We start from the raw sequence: 24858 nt of genomic DNA on the forward strand, positions 1-24858 counted from the left end.
ACACATAAAATGTGACTATGAAAATTCTTTGAGGCGAGACTTGAAGTTCTACTCTTAAATTTTTTGCTTCTGCCAGTCACTAAGGAGCAATATCAACCCAAGACCAATTTTATACTAACTTCTTTGCTTTCGATTTTTGAGCAAACAAATAGCATGAATTTATTCAGATCTCAGATCTTTAATGAGGATTAATGTGTTTTCGTAAGTTCTTTGTTTTGGTTTTATTTTCTCCAGGCAGCATTCAGGATTGAATATTTCTTTTCAGACCCTTTTTCTCCATGAGATTTGTTTCTCGTTTTATGAGGGATAGCGTTTTCTATTATACTTTCCACTTTGGATGGGCCACAAGGTTTATCTCCTGCATTCCGTTCATCATTAAGCAGTCAAAATGTAATCTCAAACATTCTAAGGTTTGGTAGGACTTTTCACACAGGAAGCTAGCTTTGATGATTACTTCACCTCTCAGGGTTTCTGCTTTTATTGTTATCTTAGTATTTGTAGATTTTTTTCCTTCATGCAAAATCAAAGATTCTTGTAATGTACATACATGTGTGTGTGTATGTAATTTTATTTTAATTGTTTTTTCATCAGTAACTTTACTCTGGTTAGATAGATCGAATATGCAGGCTTGAAGCAGAAAAGTAAATGTTTTTGATTTCTAAAGATGCTAATATTTGATTCTTTACATTTTGGAGACAGTCATGAAGAAAAATTTATAGTGATTTCTCTATAAACAACTGCTATACTCAGAATAAAGAAATGTTGCAGAAAAAAGTGCATCATTTCTTAAACATTTTGCTTTCAGAATATCAGTTTCTTGAGAACTATTAAGGACTCCAAATGGCTTTGTTTTGAGGATTTTCATCCATTAATATTTGCTGTATTATAAACTAAAATAGAAATTTTAAAATATTTATTTCCTCTACCACTAAGAATAAACCCATTACCTGTAACAGAAATAGCATATTTTTTATGAAAAATAACTGCATTTTTTAAACAAAACAAAAATTAATGAGAAGTTTAGCACTGCTTTGTATTTTTGCTAATCTCTTTCATGTACGATTCAATAGAAAACTCAATAGAAGACTGCTGGAGTGTTGTACCTGCTTCTGTATCCACTCTGTTTTGATACCAAACATCATGTAGTCTTTGAAAAACTTCCCTGTGTATTGTGACAGATTGAGAATTAAGACAAATAATATCTTAGCATCATTGTGGAAATAGGTTTGATATTGTAGTTGTTTTCAAAAGTTGCTGGGGATCCACAGGAGACCCTAAATCACACTTTGAAAACTACTGACTTAATAGCTTACAACAGTTTGCCCCATGAGTCTATAGGTTGCGTGGGTAATTCTACTGAACCTGGTAATTCAATCTGGGCTGGACTTGACTCATCTCACACAGCTTACTAATATGTTTCTAGTCAGCTATTGGGTTGTCTAAAGGCTGGCTGCTCTAGAATGATCTTGGCTAAGATGATTAGCACCTCACTCCATATGAACTCTGTACCTCTACCAAACATGCCTTGCTCTGTTTCTGTGGCAGTCGGGGAAGGGTTTCACAAGGGAGAGTTGAAGTATAAAATCACTCTTGAGTCTTAGGCTTAAAATTGTAGGCTGTCAGTTCTACTGCATTCTTTTGGTGCAAACATATTAAAAAGTCAGCTTGAATTCATGTGTGGGGAACAGATTTCATTTATTGATGGGAGAAGTTACAAAGTCATACCAGAAATGGGGTACATACAGAGCATGAACAATACAAGACATTTTGTCAATCAGTCTTCCACAGCATCTTATATTCTCAATACAGAAACAAGGTAAACAGTTTTCTTTCCTCATCTTCAAATGATTTAACTCCACCGTGGATACTATAGAAATCTGTAGGGACATGTTAAGAAATAATACTGCTGTCACCTAAAATTCATTAGTTTGGGCTCTATACTGCAAGTGCTCAGGTAAAACCATAACCTTGGATATAACCAGGCCCTGAGAGACAGGATCACACTAATAAAATACATGATAAATTGATACTGATGACAATATTAACATTACTAATTTTTTAACTCACAATAAAAAATATAGATATTACTTGAGATGGAATTTTCTGCAGAAATAATCAGCAAAATCTCTCACTATAGTCAAGTAACACCAAGAATGTTATGAATATGCTGTCATTAATGCACTTTTACAGAGACAAGAAATAAACAAAATACATATTTGAGCATATTTCCTCCTTACACATAGACAAATATAGAAATCAGACTGTTGTTGTTCTCTGATTATCAAAATAGACAATAGAAGATCAGATAAGTAAAAATTTAACAACATCAAGCTAAGAAAGCTGTATTTAATGATAACAATTTGGGGGTTTTGGTTTTGCGTTTTCTTTTTCTAACAGAATGGAAAATGCTTAAAGCATGTATACAACATTTCTCTCCACCTCAAAGATAATCACACCATTAAGAGGAGAAATATCAAAATTTTATAGCTTGGCTCCCTTTCCTCTGGATCAGATGTTACATATTCCTCAAATGTCTAGAGTAATGCAAGTAATATAAATCAGTGACATAGCTCAGCAGTAAAACGTCAAGTACTTGTGGAGAGAGAGGAGTGTAGGCAACTAGGATAAGCCTTCCTGATATAAATAGTATTAGCTTTTACTTAGGTCCTGTCAATCGCTGCAATGTAGGAATGAAAATCCATTATTACTACATATTTTGATTTTAAAAACAAAAGAAGGTTGTCTCAGAAAGATGCCTGACTAGACACACCCAGGAGGAACATCTGCCACCAAGTGACTGGGACATAGGGCACACTGGTACACTATGAGCATATCTTCAGAGGGAAGGCATTGAAGGTGGACAGAGGGAGGACACAGACCCTGGGCTGAAGTAGGAGGAGACTGGGAACCCTGAACAGAGCTACCTTGCAAAACAACTTATTCCTGGCTCCTAACAACTCTTGGGGAATGAGTGAATTGAACAGGTGAGGAGCAACCTGCCCTCACCATGAACCTCTGGAATCCTGACAACTAGAGATACCACAACACCCATGGACACTTGAGCTAGCAGGGAAAGCTGTGTAGAGAGTTGATAGGAGCAGGACTCTATCCTGTGCTGAACTCAGGGGGTATGGTGTGGGAACATCTGCAGTAAAACACAGCTAGGTCTGTTCCAGGGCCCCAGCCTGGCAGAGCTCACTTGCAGTGCAATGATGGAGAGTCAACCAAGGTGCTTCCCAGGGGCCCACATCATAGCTCCTTCATCAGCTGACTGTGCCTGACCATCAGAGAGCTCCAGCAGAGCAGACCCTGCTAACACACACCAGCTCACCTGCCCCTTACCCCCACCACAACCTCCCCCATGCTGCTTTGCCAGCACTCACTTGCCCACTGTCACTCACTCCACTGTCCTTCCAGTGTGCACGCATGCAAGTGGAACTTGTCTCCCCTCCTCTGCCAGAATATGTGTATGCATGCATCCCCTCACACTACTGCCCACAGAGCAAACATGCACACAGAGGCTGGCAGCCACAAACCCACCAGCATCCCAGCCGGACCAATGAACGTGTAACCCACCATGCTGCCACTGCTGCTGGCATGTGCAAACAAACATGAATTCTTCTATCACCACTCAGACAAAGCATTTTCACTGGCACCATCCATTGGATTGTTACAGACTGCTGTCTGGAAACAGCTCAGTCCCTCCAGCACCACAGATCCCTAACCTTGAGGGGCCAGAGAACAAAGCTGGGAGCCTGGTATCATTCCCTCAAAGTTAGAGCACACAGCTCAAGAGTGCTGAACTAAGCCTTAGACCCCTAAAATCTTCCAGAAAGAAATCCACTCAACTGAAACCACCTTAGACCACAATCAAACCCTCAAGGGCAGCAAACAAGATAAAAACAAAACCCTTTCAAAGGATAGTAACTTCTAAGATTGGAGGAATATCAGCCCGCACAGATGAGAAAAAAACAGAGAAAGAACTCTAGCAACTCAAAAAACTAAAGTGTCCTCTCACCTCAAAATGACCCACACTGGTTCCCCAGCAATGGTTCTTAACAAGGCTGAAATGGCTGAAACGACAAAAATAGAATTCAGATCATGGACAGGAAAGAAGATTCAGGAGAAAGCCAAAACCCAATTCAAGTATTCTAAGAGATGCAAAAATGTAAAGAGACCAAATTTATTGACTCATTGACATCCCTGAAAGAGAGGGAAAGAAAGCAAACAACTCGAAAACCATATTGGAGGATGTGATGGTTAGTATCAAGTGTCTACTAGATTTGATTGAAGGATGTAAAGTATTGTTCCTGTGTGTGTCTGTGACGGTGATGCCAAAGGAGATTAATATTTGAGTCAATGGACAGAGAAAGGCAGACCCATTCTCAATCTGGGTGGGCACAATCTAATCAGTTGCCAATGTGGCTAGAATAAAAGCAAGTAGAAGAATGTGGAAGGACTAGACTGACTGAGTCTTCTGACATCCTTCTTTTACCTCTGCTGGATGCTTCCTGCCCTTGAACATTGGACTCCAAGTTCTTCAGCTTTTAAACTCTTGGGCCTACACCAATGGTTTGCCAGGGGCTCTCAGGCCTTCAACCACAGACTGAAGGCTACACTGTTTTCCTATTTTTGAGGTTTTGAACTTGGACTGACTTGCTCCTCAGCTTGCAGATGACTTATTGTGAGACTTCACCTTGTGATTATGTAAGTCAAAATTCCTTAATAAACTCCCTTTTATATATACATCTATCGTATTAGTACTTTCTCTCTAGGGAACCCTGACTAATACAGATTATATAACCCATGAAAATTTCCCCAACTTCACTAGAGAGGACACAATATTCAAATTCAGAAAATGCAGAGAACCCTGTGACATACTACATAAGATGACCATCCCCAAGACTCATAGTCATTAGATTCTCTAAGATTGAAATGAAAGAAAAAAAGGTTAAATGCAGCTAGAGAGAAGGTCACTTGCAATGGGAACACCATAAGGCTAACAGCAGACTTTTTGACAGAAACCCTATAAGCCAGAAAATGGCAGGGGCCTATATTCAGCATTATTTTATCTCTCTCTCTCTCTCTCTCTCTCTCTCTCTCTCTCTCTCTATATATATATATATATATATATATATATATATATATATATATATATATATATATATAAAATGGAGTCTTTGTCTGTATCCCAGGCTGGAGTGCAGTGGCATGATCTCGGCTCACTGCAAGCTCTGCCTTCTGAGTTCACACCATTCTTCTGCCTCAGCCTCCCAAGTAGCTGTGACTACAGACACCTGCCACCATGCCTGGCTAATTCTTTGTATTTTTTTTAGTAGAGACGGGGTTTCACCATGTTAGCCAGGATGGTTTTGATCTCCTAACCCTGTGATCTGCCCATCTCAGCCTCCCATTCAGCATGCTTAATGAAATTCCAACAAAGAATTTTGTATCTAGCCAAACTTAGCTTCATAAGCAAAGGACATGTAAGATTCTTTCCAGATAAGCAAATGCTATAGGAATTCCTTGCATTGGACCTGTCTTACAAGAGGTTCTGAAGGTAGTGCCAAATATGGATAGGAAAGACTGCAACCAGATACAACAAAAACATATTTAACTACAGAAACCATTGACACTATAAAGCAACTACACAAACAAGTTTGCATAAAAACAAGCTAACAACACAATGACAGGATCAAATCTGCACATATCAGTATTAACCTTGAATGTAACCAGGCTAAAGGCCTGAATTAAAAGGCACAAAGTGGCGGGTTGGATAAAGAGGCGAGACCGAATGATATGCTGTCTTCAAGAAACCCATCTCACATACAATGTCATCCATAGGCTTAAAGTTAATGGATGGAGAAAAATCTGCCAAGAAAATGAAAACAAAAAAACAGACGTTGCTATTCTAATTCCAGACAAAACAGACCTTAAACCAAAAAAGTTCAAAAAGGCAAAGAAGTGTATTACATAATGGTAGAGGAATTAATTCAACAAGAAGACCTAATTATCCCGAAAATATATACACCCAACACAGGGGCACTCAGATTCATAAAGCAAGTGCTTAGAGACCTATGAAGAGAGTGAGATAGCCACACAATAACAGTGGGAGGTTTCAACACCCCACTGAGCACAATAGAGAGATTATCGGAGCAGAAAACTAATGAAGACATTCAGGACCTGAGCACAACCAAATGGACCTAATAGACACCTACAGAAATCTCCACCCAAAAACAACAGAATATACATTCTTTTCATGTGCACTGGCATATACTCTGAAATTGACTGCACAATTGGCCATAAAGCAATCCTCAGGAAAGTCTAAAAAGCAAAATCATGCTAACCACAGAATCAGACCACAGCACTATAAGAATTTAAGTCAATACAAAGAAAATCACTCAAAACTATATAATTACATGTAAATTAAACAACCTACTCCTGAATGACTTGTGGGTAAACAGTGAGATTAAGGCAGAAATCAATAAATTCTTTGAAACTTATGAGAACAAAGATACAACATACTAGAATCTCTGGGACAAAGCAGAAATAATGTTAAGAGGGAAACTTATGGTGCTAAACACCCACATCAAAAATTAGAAAGATTTAAAATTAATAACATCACATCAGACCTAGGGGGACTGCAGAAACAACAGCAAAGTATCAAATTAGGAATTTATTTTTTGAGAGAGTAAATAAGATTGACAGACAAGTAGCTATACTAATAAAAAAGAAAGATGATCCAAAGGAACACAATTAAAAATGGCAAATGGGACATTACCACTGAGCTAATAGGAAAAAAAAAAAAAAAAAAAAAGGCAAGATGGCTGCATAGGAAAAGCTCTGGTCTGCAGCAACCAGCTAGATTAATGCAGAAGGCGGGTGATGTCAGCATTTCCAACTAAGGTACCCGGTTCATCTCACTGGGACTGGTTGGACAGTGGGTGCAGCCCAAGGAGGGTGAGCTGAAGCAGGGTGGGTCATCGCCTCACCTGGGAAGCACAAGGGGTTGGGGAACTCCCTCTCCCAGCCAAGGGAAGCCATTAGGACTGTACCATGCACTCCAGCCCAGATACTGTGCTTTTCCCATGGTCTCCGCAACCCACAGACCAGGAGATTTACTCCAGTGCCCACATCACCAGGGTCCTGGGTTTCCAGCACAAAACTCTGCAGCAGTTTGGGCAGACACTGAGCTAGCCACAGGAGGTTTCTTTTTGTTGTTTGTTTGTTTATACCCCAGTGGTGCCCAGAATGCCAGCAAGGCAGAATTGGTCACTCCCCTGGAAAGGGGGCTGAAGCCAGGGAGCCAAGTGGTCTGGCTCAGCAGTTCCCACCCCCATGAAGCTCAGCAAGCTAAGATTCACTGGCTTGAAATTCTTGCTGCTAGCACAGCAGTCTGAACTCTACCTGGGACACTCAAGCTTGGTGGGGAGAGGGGCATCCACCATTGCTGAGGTTTAAGCGGTTTTACACTCACAGTGCAAACAGAGCTATGGGGAGGTTCGAACTGGGCAGAGCCCACCACAGGTCAGCAAGGCCACTGAGGCCAGATTGCCTCGCCAGATTCCTTCCTCTCTGGGCAGGGCATCTCTGAAAAAAAGGGAGCAGCCCCAGTCAGGAACTTACAGATAAAAGCCCCACCTCCCTGGGACAGAACATCTAGGGGAAAAGGTGGGTGGGGGCACAACTACAGCAGACTTAAACTTCCCTGCATGTCAGCTCTGAAGAGAGCAGCAGATCTCCCAAGACAGCATTCAAGCTCTGATAAGGGATACACTGCCTCCTCAAGTGGGTCCTTGACCCCTGTGAATCCTGACTGGGAGACTCTTCCCAGTAGGGGCCGACAGACACTTCATAGAGGAGAGCTCTGACTGGCATCTGGCAAGTGCCCCTCTGGGATGAGTCTTCCAGAGGAAGGAAGAGGCAGCAATCTTGACTGTTCTGCAGTGTCCACCAGTGGTGCTCAGGCAAACAGGGTCTGCAGTGGACTTCCAGCAGACTCCAGCAGACCTGCAGCAGAAGGTCCTGACTGCTAGAAGCAAAATTAACAAACAGAAAGGAATAGTATCAACATCAACAAAAAAGACATCCACTCAGAGACCCCAACTGAAGGTCACCGATCTCAAAGACCAAAGGTAGATAAATCCACAAAGAAGGGGAAAAACCAGTGCAAAAAGGCTGAAAATTCCAAAAACCAGGACTCCTCTTTTCTTTCAAAGGATAACAACTCCTTGCTAGCAAGGGAACAAAACTGGATGGAGAATGAGTTTGATGAATTAACAGAAGTAGACTTCAGAAGGTGAGTAATAACAAACTCCTCTGAGCTAAAGGAACATGTTCTAACCAACTGCAAGGAAGCTAAGTTCCTTAAAAAAAGGTGAATTGTTAGATGAATTGTTAACTAGAATATCCAGTTTAGAGAAGAACATAAAAGACCTAATGGAGCTGAAAAACACAGCACGAGAACTTCATGAAGCATACAAAATTATCAATAGCTTAATAGATCAAGTGGAAGAAAGGATATCAGAGATTGAAGATCAACTCAATAAAATAAAGTGAGAAGACAAGATCAGAGAAAAAAGGGTGAAAAGAAACAAACAAAGCCTCCGAGAAATATGGGACTATGTGAAAATACCAAATCTACATTTGATTGGTGTACCTGAAAGTCACGGGGAGAATGGAACCAAGTTGGAAAACACTCTTCAGGATATTATCCAGGAGAACTTCTCCAACTTAGCAAGGCAGGCCAAAATTCAAATTTGGGAAATACAGAGAACATCATAAAGATATTTCTCGAGAAGAGCAACCCCAAAACACATAATCATCAGATTCACCAAGGTTGAAATGAAGGAAAAAATGTTAAGGAAGCCAGAGAGAAAGGTTGGGTTACCCATAAAGGGAAGCCCATCAGACTAACAGTGGATCTCTCTGCAGAAACCCTACAACATAGAAGAAAGTGGGGCCAATATTCAATATTCTTAAAGAAAATAATTTTCAATCCAGAATTTTATATCCACCCAAACTAAGCGAAGGAGAAAAGAAAATCTTTTACAGACAAGCAAACGCTGAGAGATTTTCTCACCACCAGGCCTGCCTTACAAGAGCTCCTGAAGGAAGCATTAAATATGGAAAGGATGAACTGGTACCAGCCACTGCAAAAACATACCAAATTGTAAAGACCATCAACATTATGAAGAAAATGCATCAACTAATGGGCAAAATAACCAGCTAGCATTATAATGGCAGGAACAAACTCACATAACAATATTAACCTTAAATGTAAATTGGCTAAATGCCACAATTAAAAGACAAAGACTTGCAAAATGGATAGAGTCAAGACCCATTGGTGTGCTGTACTCAGGAGACCATCTCACATGCAAAGACACACATAGGCTCAAAATAAAGGGATGGAGGAATATTTACCAAGCAAATGGAAAGAAAAAAGAAGAAGAGTTGAAATCATAGTCTCTGATAAAACAGACTTTAAGCCAACAGAGATCAAAAGAGGCAAAGAAGGGCATTACATAATGGTAAAGGGAATCGATGCAACAAGAAGAGCTAAGTATCCTAAATATATATGCACCCAACACAGGAGCACAGAGATTCATAAAACAAGTTTTTAGAGACCTACAAAGAGACATAGTGTTGAGAAAAAGGCTGAGGCGGGGCTTGCATGTCTGATATAATGTCCAGGGCTCAGGACATAAAACCCCTTGTGACCTCTGGAATGAGTCTAGACTTGCTGACTCCTTGTTTCTAGCTTAAACTAGAAGAACATGCTCCCCATTATCTCAAGTAGCAGAATATGTTCCATATGCTTCAAAGGAAATGCTAAACCATCACAGCTGTAGATCACATGCTTGCCCTTTTGACCCCCACATTCTCATTACCTATTTCTTTGTTTGATCACCAATAAAAAGTGTGGACTTCCAGAACTCAGGGCCTTCACAGCCTGCATACTCGCATTGGCCCCCTGGACCCACTTTCTCTCTCAAACTGTCACTTCAAATTCCTTTGACTCCACCAGACTTTATCACCCCCACGACCTGGGGTTGAGTCTGATCACCCCAACACTTAGACTCCCACATAATAATAGTGGAAGACTTTAATACCCCACTGTCAATATTAGACAGATCAACAAAACAAAATTAACAAGGATATCCAGGACTTGAAAGCTTCTCTGGACCAAGCAGATCTAATATACATCTACAGAACTCTCCACCCCAAATCAACAGAATATACATTCTTCTCAGCACCACATCTCACATATTCTAAAATTTACCAAATAATTGGAAGTGAAACACTCCTAAGCAAATACAAAAGAACGGAAATAATAACAAGCACTCTCTCAGACCACAGTGCAATCAAATTACAACTCAGGATTAAGAAACTCACTCAAAACCTCACAACTACATGGAAACTGAACAACCTGCTCTTGAATGACTACTGGGTAAATAATGAAATGAAGGCAGAAATAAAGATGTTCTTTGAAACCAATGAGAACAAAGACAAAACATACTAGAATCTCTGGGACACATTTAAAGCAGTGTATAGAGAGAAATTTATAGCAGTAGATGCCAACAAGAGAAAGCAAGAAAGATCTAAAATTGACACCCTAACATCACCTTTAAAAGAACTAGAGGAGCAGGAGAAAACAAATTCAAAAGCTAGCATAAGGCAAAAAAATAACTAAGATTAGAGCAGAACTGAAGGAGATAGAAACACAGAAAACTCTTCAAAAAAATCAATGAATCCAGGAGCTGGATTTTTTAAAAGATCAGCAAAATAGATAGACTGCTAGCCAGACTAATATAGAAGAAAAGAGACAAGAATCAAATAGATGCAATAAAAAATGATCAAGAGAATATCACCACTGATCTCACAGAAATACAAACTACCATTAGAAAATATGATAAACACCTATAGAAAAATAAACCAGAAAACCAGAATAAATGGATAAGTTCCTGGACACATACACCCTCCCAATACTAAACCGGGAAGAAGTTGAATCCCTGAATAGACCAATAACAAGTTCTGAAATTGAGGCAGTAATTACTAGCCTACCAACCAAAAAAAGTCCAGGACCAGACAGATTCACAGCCAAATTCTACCAGAGTCACAAAGAGAAGCTTGTACCATTCCTTCTGAAACTATTCCAAACAACAGAAAAAAAGGGACTCCTCCCTAACTCATTTTATAAGGCCAGGGTCATCCTAATACCAAAACCTGGCAGAGACAAAACAAATAAAGAAAATTTCAGGCCAGTATCCCTGATGAACATTGATGTGAAAATCAATAAAATACTGGAAACCAAATCCAGCAGCACATCAAAAAGCTTATCCACCACAATCAAGTTGGTTTCATCCTGGGGATGCAAGGCTGTTTCAAAATATGCAAATCAATAAACGTAATCTATCACATAAACAGAACCAATGACAAAAAACACAAGATTATATCAATAGAAAAGGAAAGGCCTTTGTCAAAACTCAATAGTCATGCTGAAAACTCTCAATAAACTCGGTATTTATTGAATGTATCTCAAAATAGTAAGAGCTATTTGTGACAAATCCACAGCCAATATCATACTGAATGGGCAAAAACTGGAAGCATTCCCTTTGAAAACTGGCACAAGACATGGACGCCCTCTCTCACCACCCCTATTCAACCTAGTATTAGAAGTTCTGGCCAGGACAATCAGGCAAGAGAAAGAAATAAAGGGTATTCAATTAGGAAAAGAGGAAGTCAAATTGTCTCTGTTTGCAGATGACATGATTATATATTTAGAAACCCCATTGTCTCAACCCAAAATCTCCTTAAGCTGATAAGCAACTTCAGTGAAGTCTCAGGATACAAAATCAAGGAAAGAAGCTGAAAGGGAAGTTTGTATTCTCATTCTTACACTGTAAAAAGATTTTACTCTGCTAGTTTTTAGCAAGTTAGATCTCTGTCCAACCAGTTTAAATAAGTTTATATGTATTTAAATGTACTATTTAAAAAACATAGTAAGGTCAGTAGGGCATTAGCAACCTTTCTGTTATAGTTTTTCTCATAAGTGAGAGCAGATCCAGCCCTACACTCAAATTGGCTGCATACTGATGTTTAGTACTCCTTTCTTTCCCATGACTCGTTCTAGATTTCGACTCTGTCCTTTTTGATCCGATATTGACATATAACAAGTTTTAATGAAAATTAGAAGCATGTAAACATCTTACATAGAGCCTGACACATACTAAAAGTTAAATATCCTGGTTATATATATAATACTGGAGATCATCAGGCTTTACTGCTTATACTATTGTCCATTAAATAGCATCAGGCATTTACTATGTTTTGTCTTTAATCATTTCAGTCTTTTATAAATATCAGCCATAAGACCATCTCAATAATAAATACTGCAAACAATAATTAGAAAATAGAAAAGATAGTGCATACTACCCAAGTTTGAATGATAAAGCAATAAAATAGTAAGCACAATAATTACATGTACAGTGAAAATATAGATAATTGGAATATGTAATGTGAGATCTTATATCATTTCTTAGTTATAATAGGGATTCCCCCACTTATTTTCTTTCTCAGTGCTTTTGTTTTAATAAGGTAATCCTACCCCCAATATTTATAATCTCTAGAAACCAGGATCAAAACCTAACCTGTATTTTTCCACACAACATAGCTGATAGAATGGCAACATAGCGTCTTACTAACAGAAACAATTTCCTTGACGTTCTACTAAAGGTTTCTCAAATTTTAATTAAAGAGATGACTCTGTCTGTGTTCTCAAATGGTAAAATTTATCAATTAAAATTCTAATTAAAACTGTTAGGGAACATTTCTGCGGTATACCTGGGCCTAATTTCTTGCCTTCAGTGAGCCCAGAGTTTACCAGGGAAAAAAAAGTTGTGTACAGAAATAAGGGTAAGAAAGTGTAAAAGATGATGTGATGGACAAGCTGCAAGTTAGACACCAGACCCTAAAGAAGTACTGACCACGTCTTACCTATAGGAGAGAAATCGGCAATACTTCATAGTGAGAGCATCACTTGCCCTGCCACGATGAGGAGTTCAGGGTATTTCAGCAGATAAAGGGCATGGTGTTGCAATGGAATGCTGCCAATTACTAGGGCAAGAGAAGGTAATAGGAGCTTTTAATAACAATGAAAAAGATTTTGCACTTTTTGCCATCAGCAGATGGAATCTTGGAATGTCTCATGCTTGGGAAGGACATGGTCAGATTTGTTTTAAGAAAGACTGTGCAGAGGAGTGTGGCAAAGAGATCCAGAAGATGCAAGGTATTATTTAGAAAAGGTAGTTGATGGAAGATTTAACAGCATGTGTTTGATAATTTTTTGATCGATGCCCTTGATTTTCAAAGGCTGGAGAATGTATACAACGTAGGTCAATGTAAAATGTATAAAATACAATATGATGTTGATGATAAGCTATTATGATCTATAATATTTTATACTGATGATAAATAATTACTGTATATATAAAATATTTTTTCTTGGAAAAATGAAATGATTATGGATCACTGTTATTTCAACGATGAATTTAGCAAAGTGAAGTGAACTTTAGAAATTAGTCAGATCTCTGGAAAATTATAGTAAAAGCTATAATGAGGGCCATGGGGCATTGAAAGCTTTTGAACTATTTGATAAACCGTGAAATATTAAATTATGCGTAACATATTTCAGCATTACATGTATTCACATAAACTCCAAAATGTGTCTTTAAAATGGATAATTTCCCATTAACCAAACTATTTTAACTGGACCACAATTCTTAATCAGATAAAATGCAGTTATAATGTGCAGTATATAATGACCTATACTTTATGTTAATGTTTTTCATCATATTAATTTCATGAAAAACCACGTATATTTTAAAATAAATTTTTTCTATTCTGTTCTCTGGGCCAGAAATATAGTACATCATATTATAATATTTGATCTAAATAATTAAACATTCAATATTAGAGTAGTCAATAAAACAGAAAATTATAATTTTCAAAATGAAAATGTAATGAAGTTACTTAAAATATAAAAATTTTTAATTAGGTTTAAATAATGCTTTATGCTAGGATATTTTAACTTAGTCACAGCCATTGTCTTTGAGAAAACATGGAATACAGCAAAAGTTTAGTTATCAGAAGAGACAACAGCCAGGAAAACCCCATGAATATGCTTCCCAGAGGTCTCCAGGTAGCCCTTTCCTCTTCTATTATGATACTGTTACGTTTGGTTTGCTTATGAAGTGAGGTACACTATGATAGTGAAAAATTCGTTATTTCCTGAAGATTTCCTAATAATGATTCATTGTAGTTATGTGTTGTCACTATTTTTCCTTTTAGAATATGGACCTACTTATAGTATACTGAGAACTGGTTAATAATGACTTTGGAAATTAAATCCAAATAGATTGCAACAAGTGTATTTTTCATAAGGATTACCTTCCACTTAATAAATGGTATCATACACAAATGCTTCACTGTTGCTACTTTAATTGAAAAGGATCCCTTTTAGTAATCCTCTGGACTCTAGAGAAATTATACACACACAAATTGGAAGAGCTGAGAAAGCTTATTTGACTAAGCTGTCAACAGCAGTATCTCAGATCTGCTTAAATTTACTGCATTTCAAATCTATTTGAAATGCAGAAAATAAACACTGAACCACTTGTAATGTTACAGTCAATGCATAAGAATATATTACAAGACTAAGGGGAGCTGGAAGTAGCTCTCATAAATGAGACTACCTTTTGACCCATCAATTTTACTAATATGTTTATATCAAAAAATTAGGCACAAAGATATCTTATACAAATTTTAATTGTATCATTTTTGTAAGGTAATATTTGGAACTAAGGGAGTGGGTTAAATAAATACATGTTTCAACTAGACTATTCAGCATTTTGAAAGAGTAAAGTGAACCTATTTGTGCTGATATGGAAAGATTTTCAAGATATAGTGAAATAAACGAAAACATGATATGGTTCAACGTATGTGTTATTTTTAAACAAGTGTGTGTGTGTGCGTTTAGTATTTGTGTGTGCATCTGTGTGTGTATGTGCACACAAATGCACAGAAAAGGTCCTAAAAAACAAATTGTACCAGTAAAGGTAATCAGTAGTAGGAATTACAGTGATGGGAGTAGAGGAGAATATTCAACTGCTTCTATTTTTTCTATATTCTTGCATTGCTTTTGTAATTAAAAATAAAAGTAAAATTATTCTTATTTTATATCCCCACTTCTTATGAATAGGACTTGGACACTTACTTTGTTACCACAGTATTTTTAAAAATTTTGGTGTTAGCAAGAACATGAAATTTCAGGACGGATGACATAAATACACCATCATAACTGCAGGATGTATCTACAGTATTACAAGTATTATAATGTATCATTGTATATTCACTAATATTGAACCATTTATCAGATTAAAAACATATATGTATGTATATATCAAGAGCCCTAAGCATTAAGATTGAGTTGATGATTAATTATTTTCATTATTTGAAGAGAGACAACATAGCATGATGTCCAACACCACAGTCTGGGGAGTCAGATACACCTCGTCCCAATAGTTATGAAATCCTGGAAAAGTTCATTAAACACCCCCTAAAGCCTCATTTTTTCCTTGATAAGTAAATAGATATGATAATATCTAGTAATTGGAGTCCTAGGAGGATTAAAATAGATAATGCATGTAGAGAGTCCCACAGCCTATCATAAAATAAGTTCCCTTAGAATTTAGAATTTTAGTGTTTCTTCATAGCTCTTATTAATAGCCTATTCTTCCTATCTTTATAAGTTATAAATATTTGAAACAAATATAAAAATATTGTTTTATGGGTTTTTCAACAATGGATAGATTTTTAAAACTGTTTAATTCTCTCATGACATCTTTAGTTATTGAATATAGAAATTTAAGTATTTTAGTATGAGACAGCTAGGGGATAGTCATAGAGAAATATATTTTACGTCATTCTTTCATTTTAGTTGATTATCTACATAATGCCATGAATCAATGATGTTTCGATTACACAAGGGAAATAATGCAAAATAGATTATAAGATTGAACATAGGAAAATTGATTTTCACTGTCGAAATTATTAATTTCTTTCTAGAAAGAGTTTTTCATTGCAGATTTTTATTGTGCTCTCAAACCATAACTTCTTTCCTAATCGATAAAGTAATTTATACCATGGGGGAAATTAAAAAAAAAAAAGATATACTGAAATGTTGGTATAAAAATTATGTTTAGGGACCTGGTAATAAATCTAGGTTATGCCTATTTTAAAATTCAGTTATTTCTTTATAAAAATCACTTGATAATTTACTTTAAGGAATCTGTGACCAACAGGAAAAGACAACATTTGAATTCCGGTTTCATCTTAAGTAAGCCAAATGAATCAAGATTGTCATACAGTTGTTAATATAACAAGGTTTAATCCTAAACTTCAGTCTGAAAATAGAAAAAAAAAAAAAAAAAAACTAGTTCGGGTATTTGAAATGTTTAAGATTTGATAACTCGAAAAATGGGTATTGACACTTTAAAATGCATTTTTTAAATGTTAATTATACCATTACTATAAATGTCCTTAGAACACAGATACTTATTCTTCACATTTGACCATTTGACTATGGAAATTACTCCTTCAATCTCATTGGGAGTAGGCTGTAGGATAGTTAATGACATTTTTCTTCTTTTATCTGAATTATCGCCAATGACATCTTTCTTCTTAAACCTGAATTACCAACTTGAGTCAATCTGAAATTACTTGTCATTCATGCACTATGATGTACAATTCTGTGGCCTGATTTGTCAATTCAGATGTTAGAGTGCAGCTTTAAGAGTCTTTATATAAATGAAAATTATATCTTCTATAAAATCAATATAAGAGCAGTAATTTTACAAAGTACAAAGGGAAAGAAGTAAAACCCTGTTAGGCTTGGAAGACAATTTTTAACTTTAGATCTAGTCCCTTCTAGAATTTTTGCTCTATATTTTTTGCATAATTTTGATAGTATATACAGAATTTTAGGGCTTTTTCAAATGCATTTTTCTAAATATAAGCTATATGCATATTTTTTGAATAGAAAAAAATTATTAATTGAGAAAAGACAAAAGGAAGTGTCAAAAGTAAAACCATTATTCTATTCTGTATCCCTGTTTAACATTATTTACCCATAGACAGAGTAGAATGATGATTATCTGAAGCTGGAAAGAAGGGATGGTTTATGGGTATATACATAATTTAAAAATTACAAAATATAGAAAGATATAAAGAAAAAAGTAACAACCATCCATAATTGTAGAAAATGCATACTATTGATATGTCATTGTAGTTCTTTAGTCTTTCTCTGTATACATTTTTTCATAAAGTTTTACATATTAAACATATAAGAACATTAGAGGTCTTAGATGCGAGATAATATGTGGAGGGTTTTTTTGATACATATTATACTTGTTCATTCAGGAAGAATTTTAAAGATAAATTAAAAAATCATTTCTCAAGTTTCTCGACATGGAAGTGACCTTTAAATTGCCCAGCTCAGCTCTAACTTTCTAAATGGGATAAACAAGAACAAACACTTTGTAATTATTCTTATAAACTACAAACCATGCAAATATTATAGTCATTTTCAGTAAATTCATGAATGGAAAAAAAGCTAGTTACTGCTTCAAGTGGCTACAAACAACAGTATTATGTGTTCTATTTGAAGCTTGGATGCAGTTTTATTATATGTATATAATAATAAATATTTCTATAATATAAACATATAATTACATAAGTATTTATATAATGTATATAGTATATTTTGTGATTCTACAAAATTTGAAGTTACAAAACAGGAACCAAGCTTAATATAAAGTCCTAAATAGTACTTAATATAAAAATCTAGCTTCACCGCTTGGCTTTAAAAGCAACCTGAGGATACCTAAATCCTACTGGTTTCTTGAATCTGGAATCAAAATTAAGTAAGAAAAAACTGCAGTCACTTTTCACCATAGTCTCTCCATTCTTGGTTCTTAATTCATCTCTAAAATGACTTGGTGGAAATTTTAATTATTTTCTAAAGAGGAAAATAAATCAATACTTTATTTCTGAAGACCTTACCTATCAGAAAAAAAAAAAAATTACTTTGCCTCTGCAAAATAAAGAGAACTTTTGTGAACTACAGTTATGGAACAATAACATAACATTTCCCTTCAAAAATTTCAAGGTATTTTCTTATTATCTTCTCATTTAATAAAACTATTACAGAATATAAATCTGAAACCAGGCTGTTCATTTTGTTTATCATGAGCTCTATAATGCATTAATTTATACTATTTCCACTTAGATGGTGGTGAGATTTTACGAAAACAGGAAATATCAACAACTTTATAATATAGAAATGTTACACTCCTTATGTCACTTTTTTTTTCTTTTTTTCTTTTTTTTTTTTGCCATACTCTTACCCTGGGGTCTTTCCCACTCTTGTCTTACTCCCTGTCTGCCTTCATCTCCTCTATGTAATATTCTCTGAAAACAGCCAAGTCCCCAGTAGAAAAGTACCTTATTTCCCTGTTTTATGTTTCTATTATAACCTGTGCATTTTTGTAACATCATGTCTCTAACAATTTATGGATCTACTTTTGGGCACATTTACCTTCCTTTTGCCTTGCATTGGACATTACTGCAAGAACAGGGACTTACTTTATTTTAGAGACAGGGTCTCAGTCTGTCACTCAGGCTGAAGTACATGGCACAATCATGGCTCAACCTTGAACTCTTGTGCTCAAGTGATCCTCTGTCTTAGCCTGTCGAGTATCTGGGACTACAGGTGTGCACCACTATGAGCAGCAATTATTTTTTATCATTTTTCATAGAGATAAGTTCTCACTATGTTGCCCAGGCTGGTGTCAAGCTCCTGGCCTCAAGTCATCCTCCCACCTCAGCCTCCCAAAACACTGAAATTACAGACGGTGAGCCAGCAGGACCAGAAAGAACATGGACTTTAAATTAATATTTACTTTTCTTTTTAGCACAATGCCATGTGCATAGTAGGGCTTCAGTAAGTGCAGAAAGAATTAAGGCAATACTTAATGTCTTGGGCAATACAGACTGAGTAACCATTTAAAATGTTTTTAAAAATTCTTCATAACAGCTATCAGGAAAGTATTAAAAGCATTTCTAGCCACAACATGTGTTTATACTGTACTTCCTCTGTAATATTGTTCTGTTCTAGTTAAGCTGCATATTAAATTGCAGTCATTGTGCATAGCACAGGTATCTGGTACCTAGTATAAACTCATTAAATGTTTGAGTGAAATAATAAATGAATGGTAATGATTTATCAGTAACAAAATTCTTATTATTTTTAGAATTTAATAACAAGCTTAGGAAAAACAACACTTAAACAGGAAAATAATTTGTAATCTGAGCATATTACTTAAATGTAAAAATATATTAATGCATGCATTAAATCTGCCCAAATTTGTTATTTGGTACTACCAAATTCAAGTTAGTTTACCTGATCTATTATTATATGAAAATGTACAGTGAAAATGTGGGACAATATTATTGAGACAATATATTATTGCCTTTTATACTATACTAGTGGTTGTACATAAATGCTTATACCATCCTTTAAGGAAAAATAATCATCTTAAGTATTATGTCTTAACATTAATGGTGGAAACATGATTGCTACTGTTCTTCAATATTATTTGCTTAACCAATTTTTAACTTGACTTTGAAGCACCTAATAGTTATCTCTCTGATAAACTCTGTGTAGACTAAGATGTGTAAAACATCAGAGATTTATTTACAAAGGCCTGTGTTGAAACCAAATTGCCATTTATCATACATAGGTATGACAGCATACTTGCTATCTATTACACTGGGGCACACCACTAAACCTATCTTAGTTCAGTTTGTATTTGTAGTATAAGAATATTCATGAATATATTTTTACCTACCTCATGAGTTTTATGGAGGATTTAACAAAGCATGTTTTATAGCCCTTTGAAAGACTTAAGTTATTTTCATCATCATTGTCACTCTTCTCTTCCCCACCACAAATCAAAGCAGTGTTCACAGTCATAACTTTTCTCAGAACGAGTTAATTCCTGTTCTCTTGCTGATGTAGTTAGTTCAATGTTTGCTACTACTGATTCTATTCTAACCAAGCCTTTTTTTAGCTCACAGAAAAAAAAAAAAAAAAAGAAATATTTAAGAGAATGATAGTGTAAAAAAGAAGTTGGTAAATAAATTACAACATAACTTGTCTCAATTAACTTTAATATTGGAAGAGTTTACTGTCCCTTCCCAATCCTCATCTCAACTTTTATTATTTCTGTAATCACTGGCAGGAAATCTTGATCCTGTCAATGCCACACGTTTTCTATTTACGTTGAAGCTTAAAGTGAAACAATGTAAATCTTGCCGGACATCATTGTGGGATACTCTAGCGTGTCTCTCTCTCTCTCTCTCTCTCTCTCTCTCTCTCTCTCTGTCTCTCTCCTTATATATATAATATGTTTTCTATTTCATTACCACCTATACTATAGATGAACATACAACTTGGGACTGTAAAAAAATATGAAACAGCAAAACAATTACATGTGCTCCTATCAATATCTGAGATTTTGTACACAATGTAATTATAAATATGTTTCAGAAAAACTTTTCATTTTTCTGGCTTTCTGAAGATTTTGCTATGTCAGCAACATTCTTTCTGTTTGTCAGAAAGTACTGAATACTGCCCTGAGGGCATACGCAGCCTTCCACAAAGCAAAGTTGAAAAACAAGTTGGGCAAGCATTTAAAAAAGCAAGCAAAGCAAGTCAGATACACACAGTGGACCATGTGAGACAGATGAAGAGTTGACTGCAAGACTTACGTTTTCCCTGACTTGAGGTTAAGTGTTGAATACCAGCCCTTATGATTTGGGGAATGTAATTTACTGTTGCATTCTGTTGATTTTAAAATAAATGATTAAATAAAATACTACAGTTTAGTGCCTTGGGGTAGATTAACGTTACCACTTTCATTTAGATGGGTAGAATTTTGTTTTTCTTCTTTCCCACTTTTACATAGGGCCACAGAATAGTTTGCACTGAGGAAGAGCAACCTTGAAGAGCTGAAGGAAAAGAATTGAGCCCATTAGTGTTTGGTGGTTTGTTGCATATAGTCCAAGTAACACTCCAGAAACCTGAGGAATTTGTGATTACATGCACAGTAATATGCATTCTAAGCAAAGCACTCTACAGTGTAATAATTCACTTGTCATTGCATATCAGCATAAATTCCTTAATAAGTGAGCATTTTTCTGGAGTTGATGAAAGCTAACAAGTTCCCACACATTATCTTCCCAAGAAGAAATGTAATAACATTTGTATAGCTAATACTTTATCTGCCTTCATGAACAATGATTAGAGGTAAATAATAGAGATTCATTGTGTTCCAATGGCAAATAGAATAGTTAAAAATGTTATTTCTCTACATATATATGTATATGTATGAGGCAGTGAAGACAAGTAGATGGCCCAGCAGATTCCACAAATACCTGTCCCTAAATTGTGAGACTCCTCAAACTTTATATCATATATGAATTTTGATATTAGACAGATTAGATTACATGTCTGAGTTTCCCCCAGTACTCAGTTTTGCTGTTAATCTTCTAACTGTACACAGTGTCAATATTTTTTCTGCTACATTTTTAGTATCTTAAAATATTTTTATTCATAGCAGTTAAAAGATGTTTATATTTATTATATAATTTAACAAGCGGCATTATCCTCACTTCTCACTTAAATAAGTTATAAACAATAAGAGAAATGTATGGTACCTTCTTAGTAGACAAAGTTAAGTTTGATATGCTCATTTGTGATTTTTCAATTAAAGAGCCCCAAAATGACATACAGATCTGGATTATATCAGGGAAAGTCTTAAGCAAGTTTTCAAGGGGTGCTGTGCTGTAAATAATAAATACAAATCTTCATGGCTGATAGTTTGTCATATAGCTCCACGTTCAAGATTCCTGCAATGTAAACACACACACACACTCATACAAACACACACACACACTCAAACCAGAGTGGTAGCTGTAATCTTTTTAAACACTCCCCTATGTACTCAAGTGATGTAATAAAAGTGGTTTTTTTAAGTATTTTCAAATTTAAGAAGATCAGAATCCAAGGGGAAATAAGACATACAGATGACAATTCTAAGAAGTAGAAAGTATTAAAGAAACTAAGAGATGTACAGATAAAATGGTACGAGTTCAAAAAAATGAACAACAACTTCTGACTGAAAATAGGCTTCAGAGGCATCTTCAGTAATAAGGTAACATTTTGCTGACTTAAAAATTAACTTTTAAAATGAGAGAATTGATAAAAGAAGAGAGCAAATCCCTGGATATTAAAATGAGAGACAAATGTAGAGAACATTAGTGTTCTTAAGCTAATGCACAGAAATGTAGCACACCTAAGGTGGAAAGAAATTGTGTAGAAAAACCTGTCTGCATACCAAAAAAAAAAAAAAAAATTTACACGTAGGCCTTTGAGAATGAATATACACTGTGTTGCACCAATAACATCCTTCTCAGCTTTACATGCTTCTAAGTAGTTGAATCCCTAAATTTTTCTAATCAGGAGTGGGGAATCTAGAACTAACATACAGATTGGTTTTTACTTCTGTGTTAAGTGTCCTCACCTTGAATACAGGACTGCTACCACTCAATTCTGAATTGCAAATGTTAGTCCAACAGAACTTTCCTAGATATCTGTTGCATTGTCCCAGGAGACACGTTCAGGCACAGGGATGATAACATTGGTATCAGGAAAATGCACAGCTTCCTTGGAACTATCCTGTCTGCACAAAATATTAGTTTCCACAGCTTGGGTCTGGCTTTAACCAGGGCTTTTGCCAAACAAGTCCAAGTCCTGGCAAGGTCATTCTATCTCCCTCTGGTTCCATATAGGTACTTGAAAATCTTCTGGCTCTGAAATTTCACTGGGATAGGTCATTTCAACCCTGTGACAAAACTTGATGACACAGGAACATCGCATTTGTCTTTTAGAGTAGTGTCCTAATAAACTGCATTAGTGTTTCCTTCTAGAAAAAGAATTGGCCCAGTTGAGTACATTTAGTTGATATGTGATGACAATTCATCAAAGATTTGGGGCTCCATTCCCAAAAAAGGGTAATTACTTTTAAGTTATGCTTGATTTCTTTTTTTTCCTATTCATCCTACAAGCAAATCTCAGTCCTTGCCTATTCTATGTGAGCCACCTGGAAATTATGAATAATTCCACTGGCGTTCAATGTGAAATAATAGTCGGTTAGGTGCTGTGCATGAGAAAGGAATGTAGCCCATTTATTTGGAATTGTATACTTACTACCACTCACCTACAAGCTTCAAGTGTCCAAAACACAGGGATGTTCAATTGTGCAGAACCTCAAAGAAATAAAAGTAATTGATCAATAGCCCTTGAATGTGCTTACTTGCTTTGCATTTACAAAATATGTGAGATTATATACAAGTAAGGCACTAAATGAAAGCACTTTAAGGTCATTAAAAATCAGAGGGAACTGTTGGAGTTGACTGCTCAGATCCTGAGTCACCATCTTGAAACTCTCTATATGAAGCTGCTAAGGATTTTTATTTCTTCCTCCAGTTATTGCAGCAATTGCTAAAACTCCTGTCTCAAGCAATCCAAGACTTACTGTGGTGGCAACTGTGCAATGTGCTTCTTCCAGACAGGTGGATTTGGGCAAAGGTTATACTTAATCTGGATAAATTTCAGTGTCCTGACACAAAGAATGCCAGACCTCTGCCTTCCATACGTCAAGATGGGAGATGCTCGCTCACAGTGCATTCATAGCTGGTCCTCCAGTTCCTCCTCAAAGCCCAGCTGATTGGCATGACCACAGCACAAACAGCTTGTTGGGAGGCAGCAAAGGGAGACAGTGCTAGAAGTACTCCAGTTTCCAGGACACTGGGCCCCAGTTCCTTTTTTTATTTCCCAGAAGAAAAAAAAAAAAATTGCGCGCGCATGCACACACACACGTTGGTGCAAAAGTAATTGCGCTTTTTCCACAATTACTTTTTCACCAGCCTTACTATTATTTAATATAACTACTCTTATTATTACAAAACAGAATAAACTTTGTTTATTTCACATCAGAAGTGAAAAAAACAGAAGTAGGACACAGAGGCCGGGTGTGGTGGCTCACACCTGTAATCCCAGCACTTCAGGAAGCTGAGGCTGATCACTGGCGCTCAGAAGTTCAAGACCAGCCTGGACAACATGGCAAATCCCCGCCTCTCCAAAAAAAAGAAAAAGAAAATGAAAAATAAAGAAAAATTAGCTTGGCATGGTGGCACATGCCAGTAGTCCCAGCTACTCAGGAGGCTGAAGTGGGAGTATCATTTGAACCCTCCAACCTGGCAAGAGATCCTGTCTCAAAATAAATAATGATGATGATGATGATGATGATAATAATAATAATAATAATAAATTGTTCAAGCCCTCCACGTTCCCAAGTACTCCTTGGCACTCCTCATTGTCATTTTTTTTCATAAAATGCAGAATACAAATACAAGCTCAGCAAATTCCAGGCCCTGAAAAATTAATACATACTTTCGAAGGGGCATTAGGTTTCTTCCCCCAGTTCTTGCCAAGAGCAGGGCGAAAGCAGACCGACTTCTGCACAATTTTCATAGCATAAATTATGAGGTCCGGGGAAACCCTGACCTGAAAGGACCTCCCCCTGGAGCTCCGAACAGGGCTGGCTGAGGTTCACGCTAACACATGATGTTGCCATGACTGTTTCTTACTGAGTTAACTGAGATCATTTGCAGGCA

The 24858-nt window shown here is 36.2% G+C and overlaps 1 protein-coding gene and 1 long non-coding RNA gene across 13 annotated transcripts in view; one reads left to right on the plus strand and one right to left on the minus strand.

Moving 5' to 3' along the window:
- Positions 1 to 24858, plus strand: part of LOC105473258 (MGAT4 family member C) — a 935225-nt gene that overhangs the window by 848002 nt on the left and 62365 nt on the right. The window contains exon 1 of one of the 11 annotated variants that reach the window (XM_024790158.2): positions 13193 to 13288. The exons of the other annotated variants lie outside the window; for them this stretch is intronic. Within the exon in view, the coding sequence (XP_024645926.1) occupies positions 13208 to 13288 (81 nt within the window). The 5' untranslated portion in view covers positions 13193 to 13207. Of the gene's footprint in view, positions 1 to 13192; positions 13289 to 24858 lie in introns of those variants that run through there. 11 annotated transcript variants of the gene reach the window in all.
- On the minus strand, positions 1743 to 24769 carry LOC105473259 (uncharacterized). 2 transcript variants are annotated; one of them, XR_011609006.1, is made up of 5 exons: positions 24635 to 24769; positions 23400 to 23448; positions 12997 to 13116; positions 4019 to 4073; positions 1743 to 1877 (listed from the first exon to the last, which is right to left on the minus strand). It is a non-coding gene; the product is annotated as an uncharacterized lncRNA (long non-coding RNA). The 2 variants fall into 2 exon arrangements; XR_982123.3 differs by lacking the exon at positions 4019 to 4073 and having other exon boundaries at positions 1748 to 1877.

This window comes from Macaca nemestrina, chromosome 10, assembly GCF_043159975.1.
Source record: "Macaca nemestrina isolate mMacNem1 chromosome 10, mMacNem.hap1, whole genome shotgun sequence".
Classification (NCBI taxonomy): Eukaryota; Metazoa; Chordata; class Mammalia; order Primates; family Cercopithecidae; genus Macaca; species Macaca nemestrina.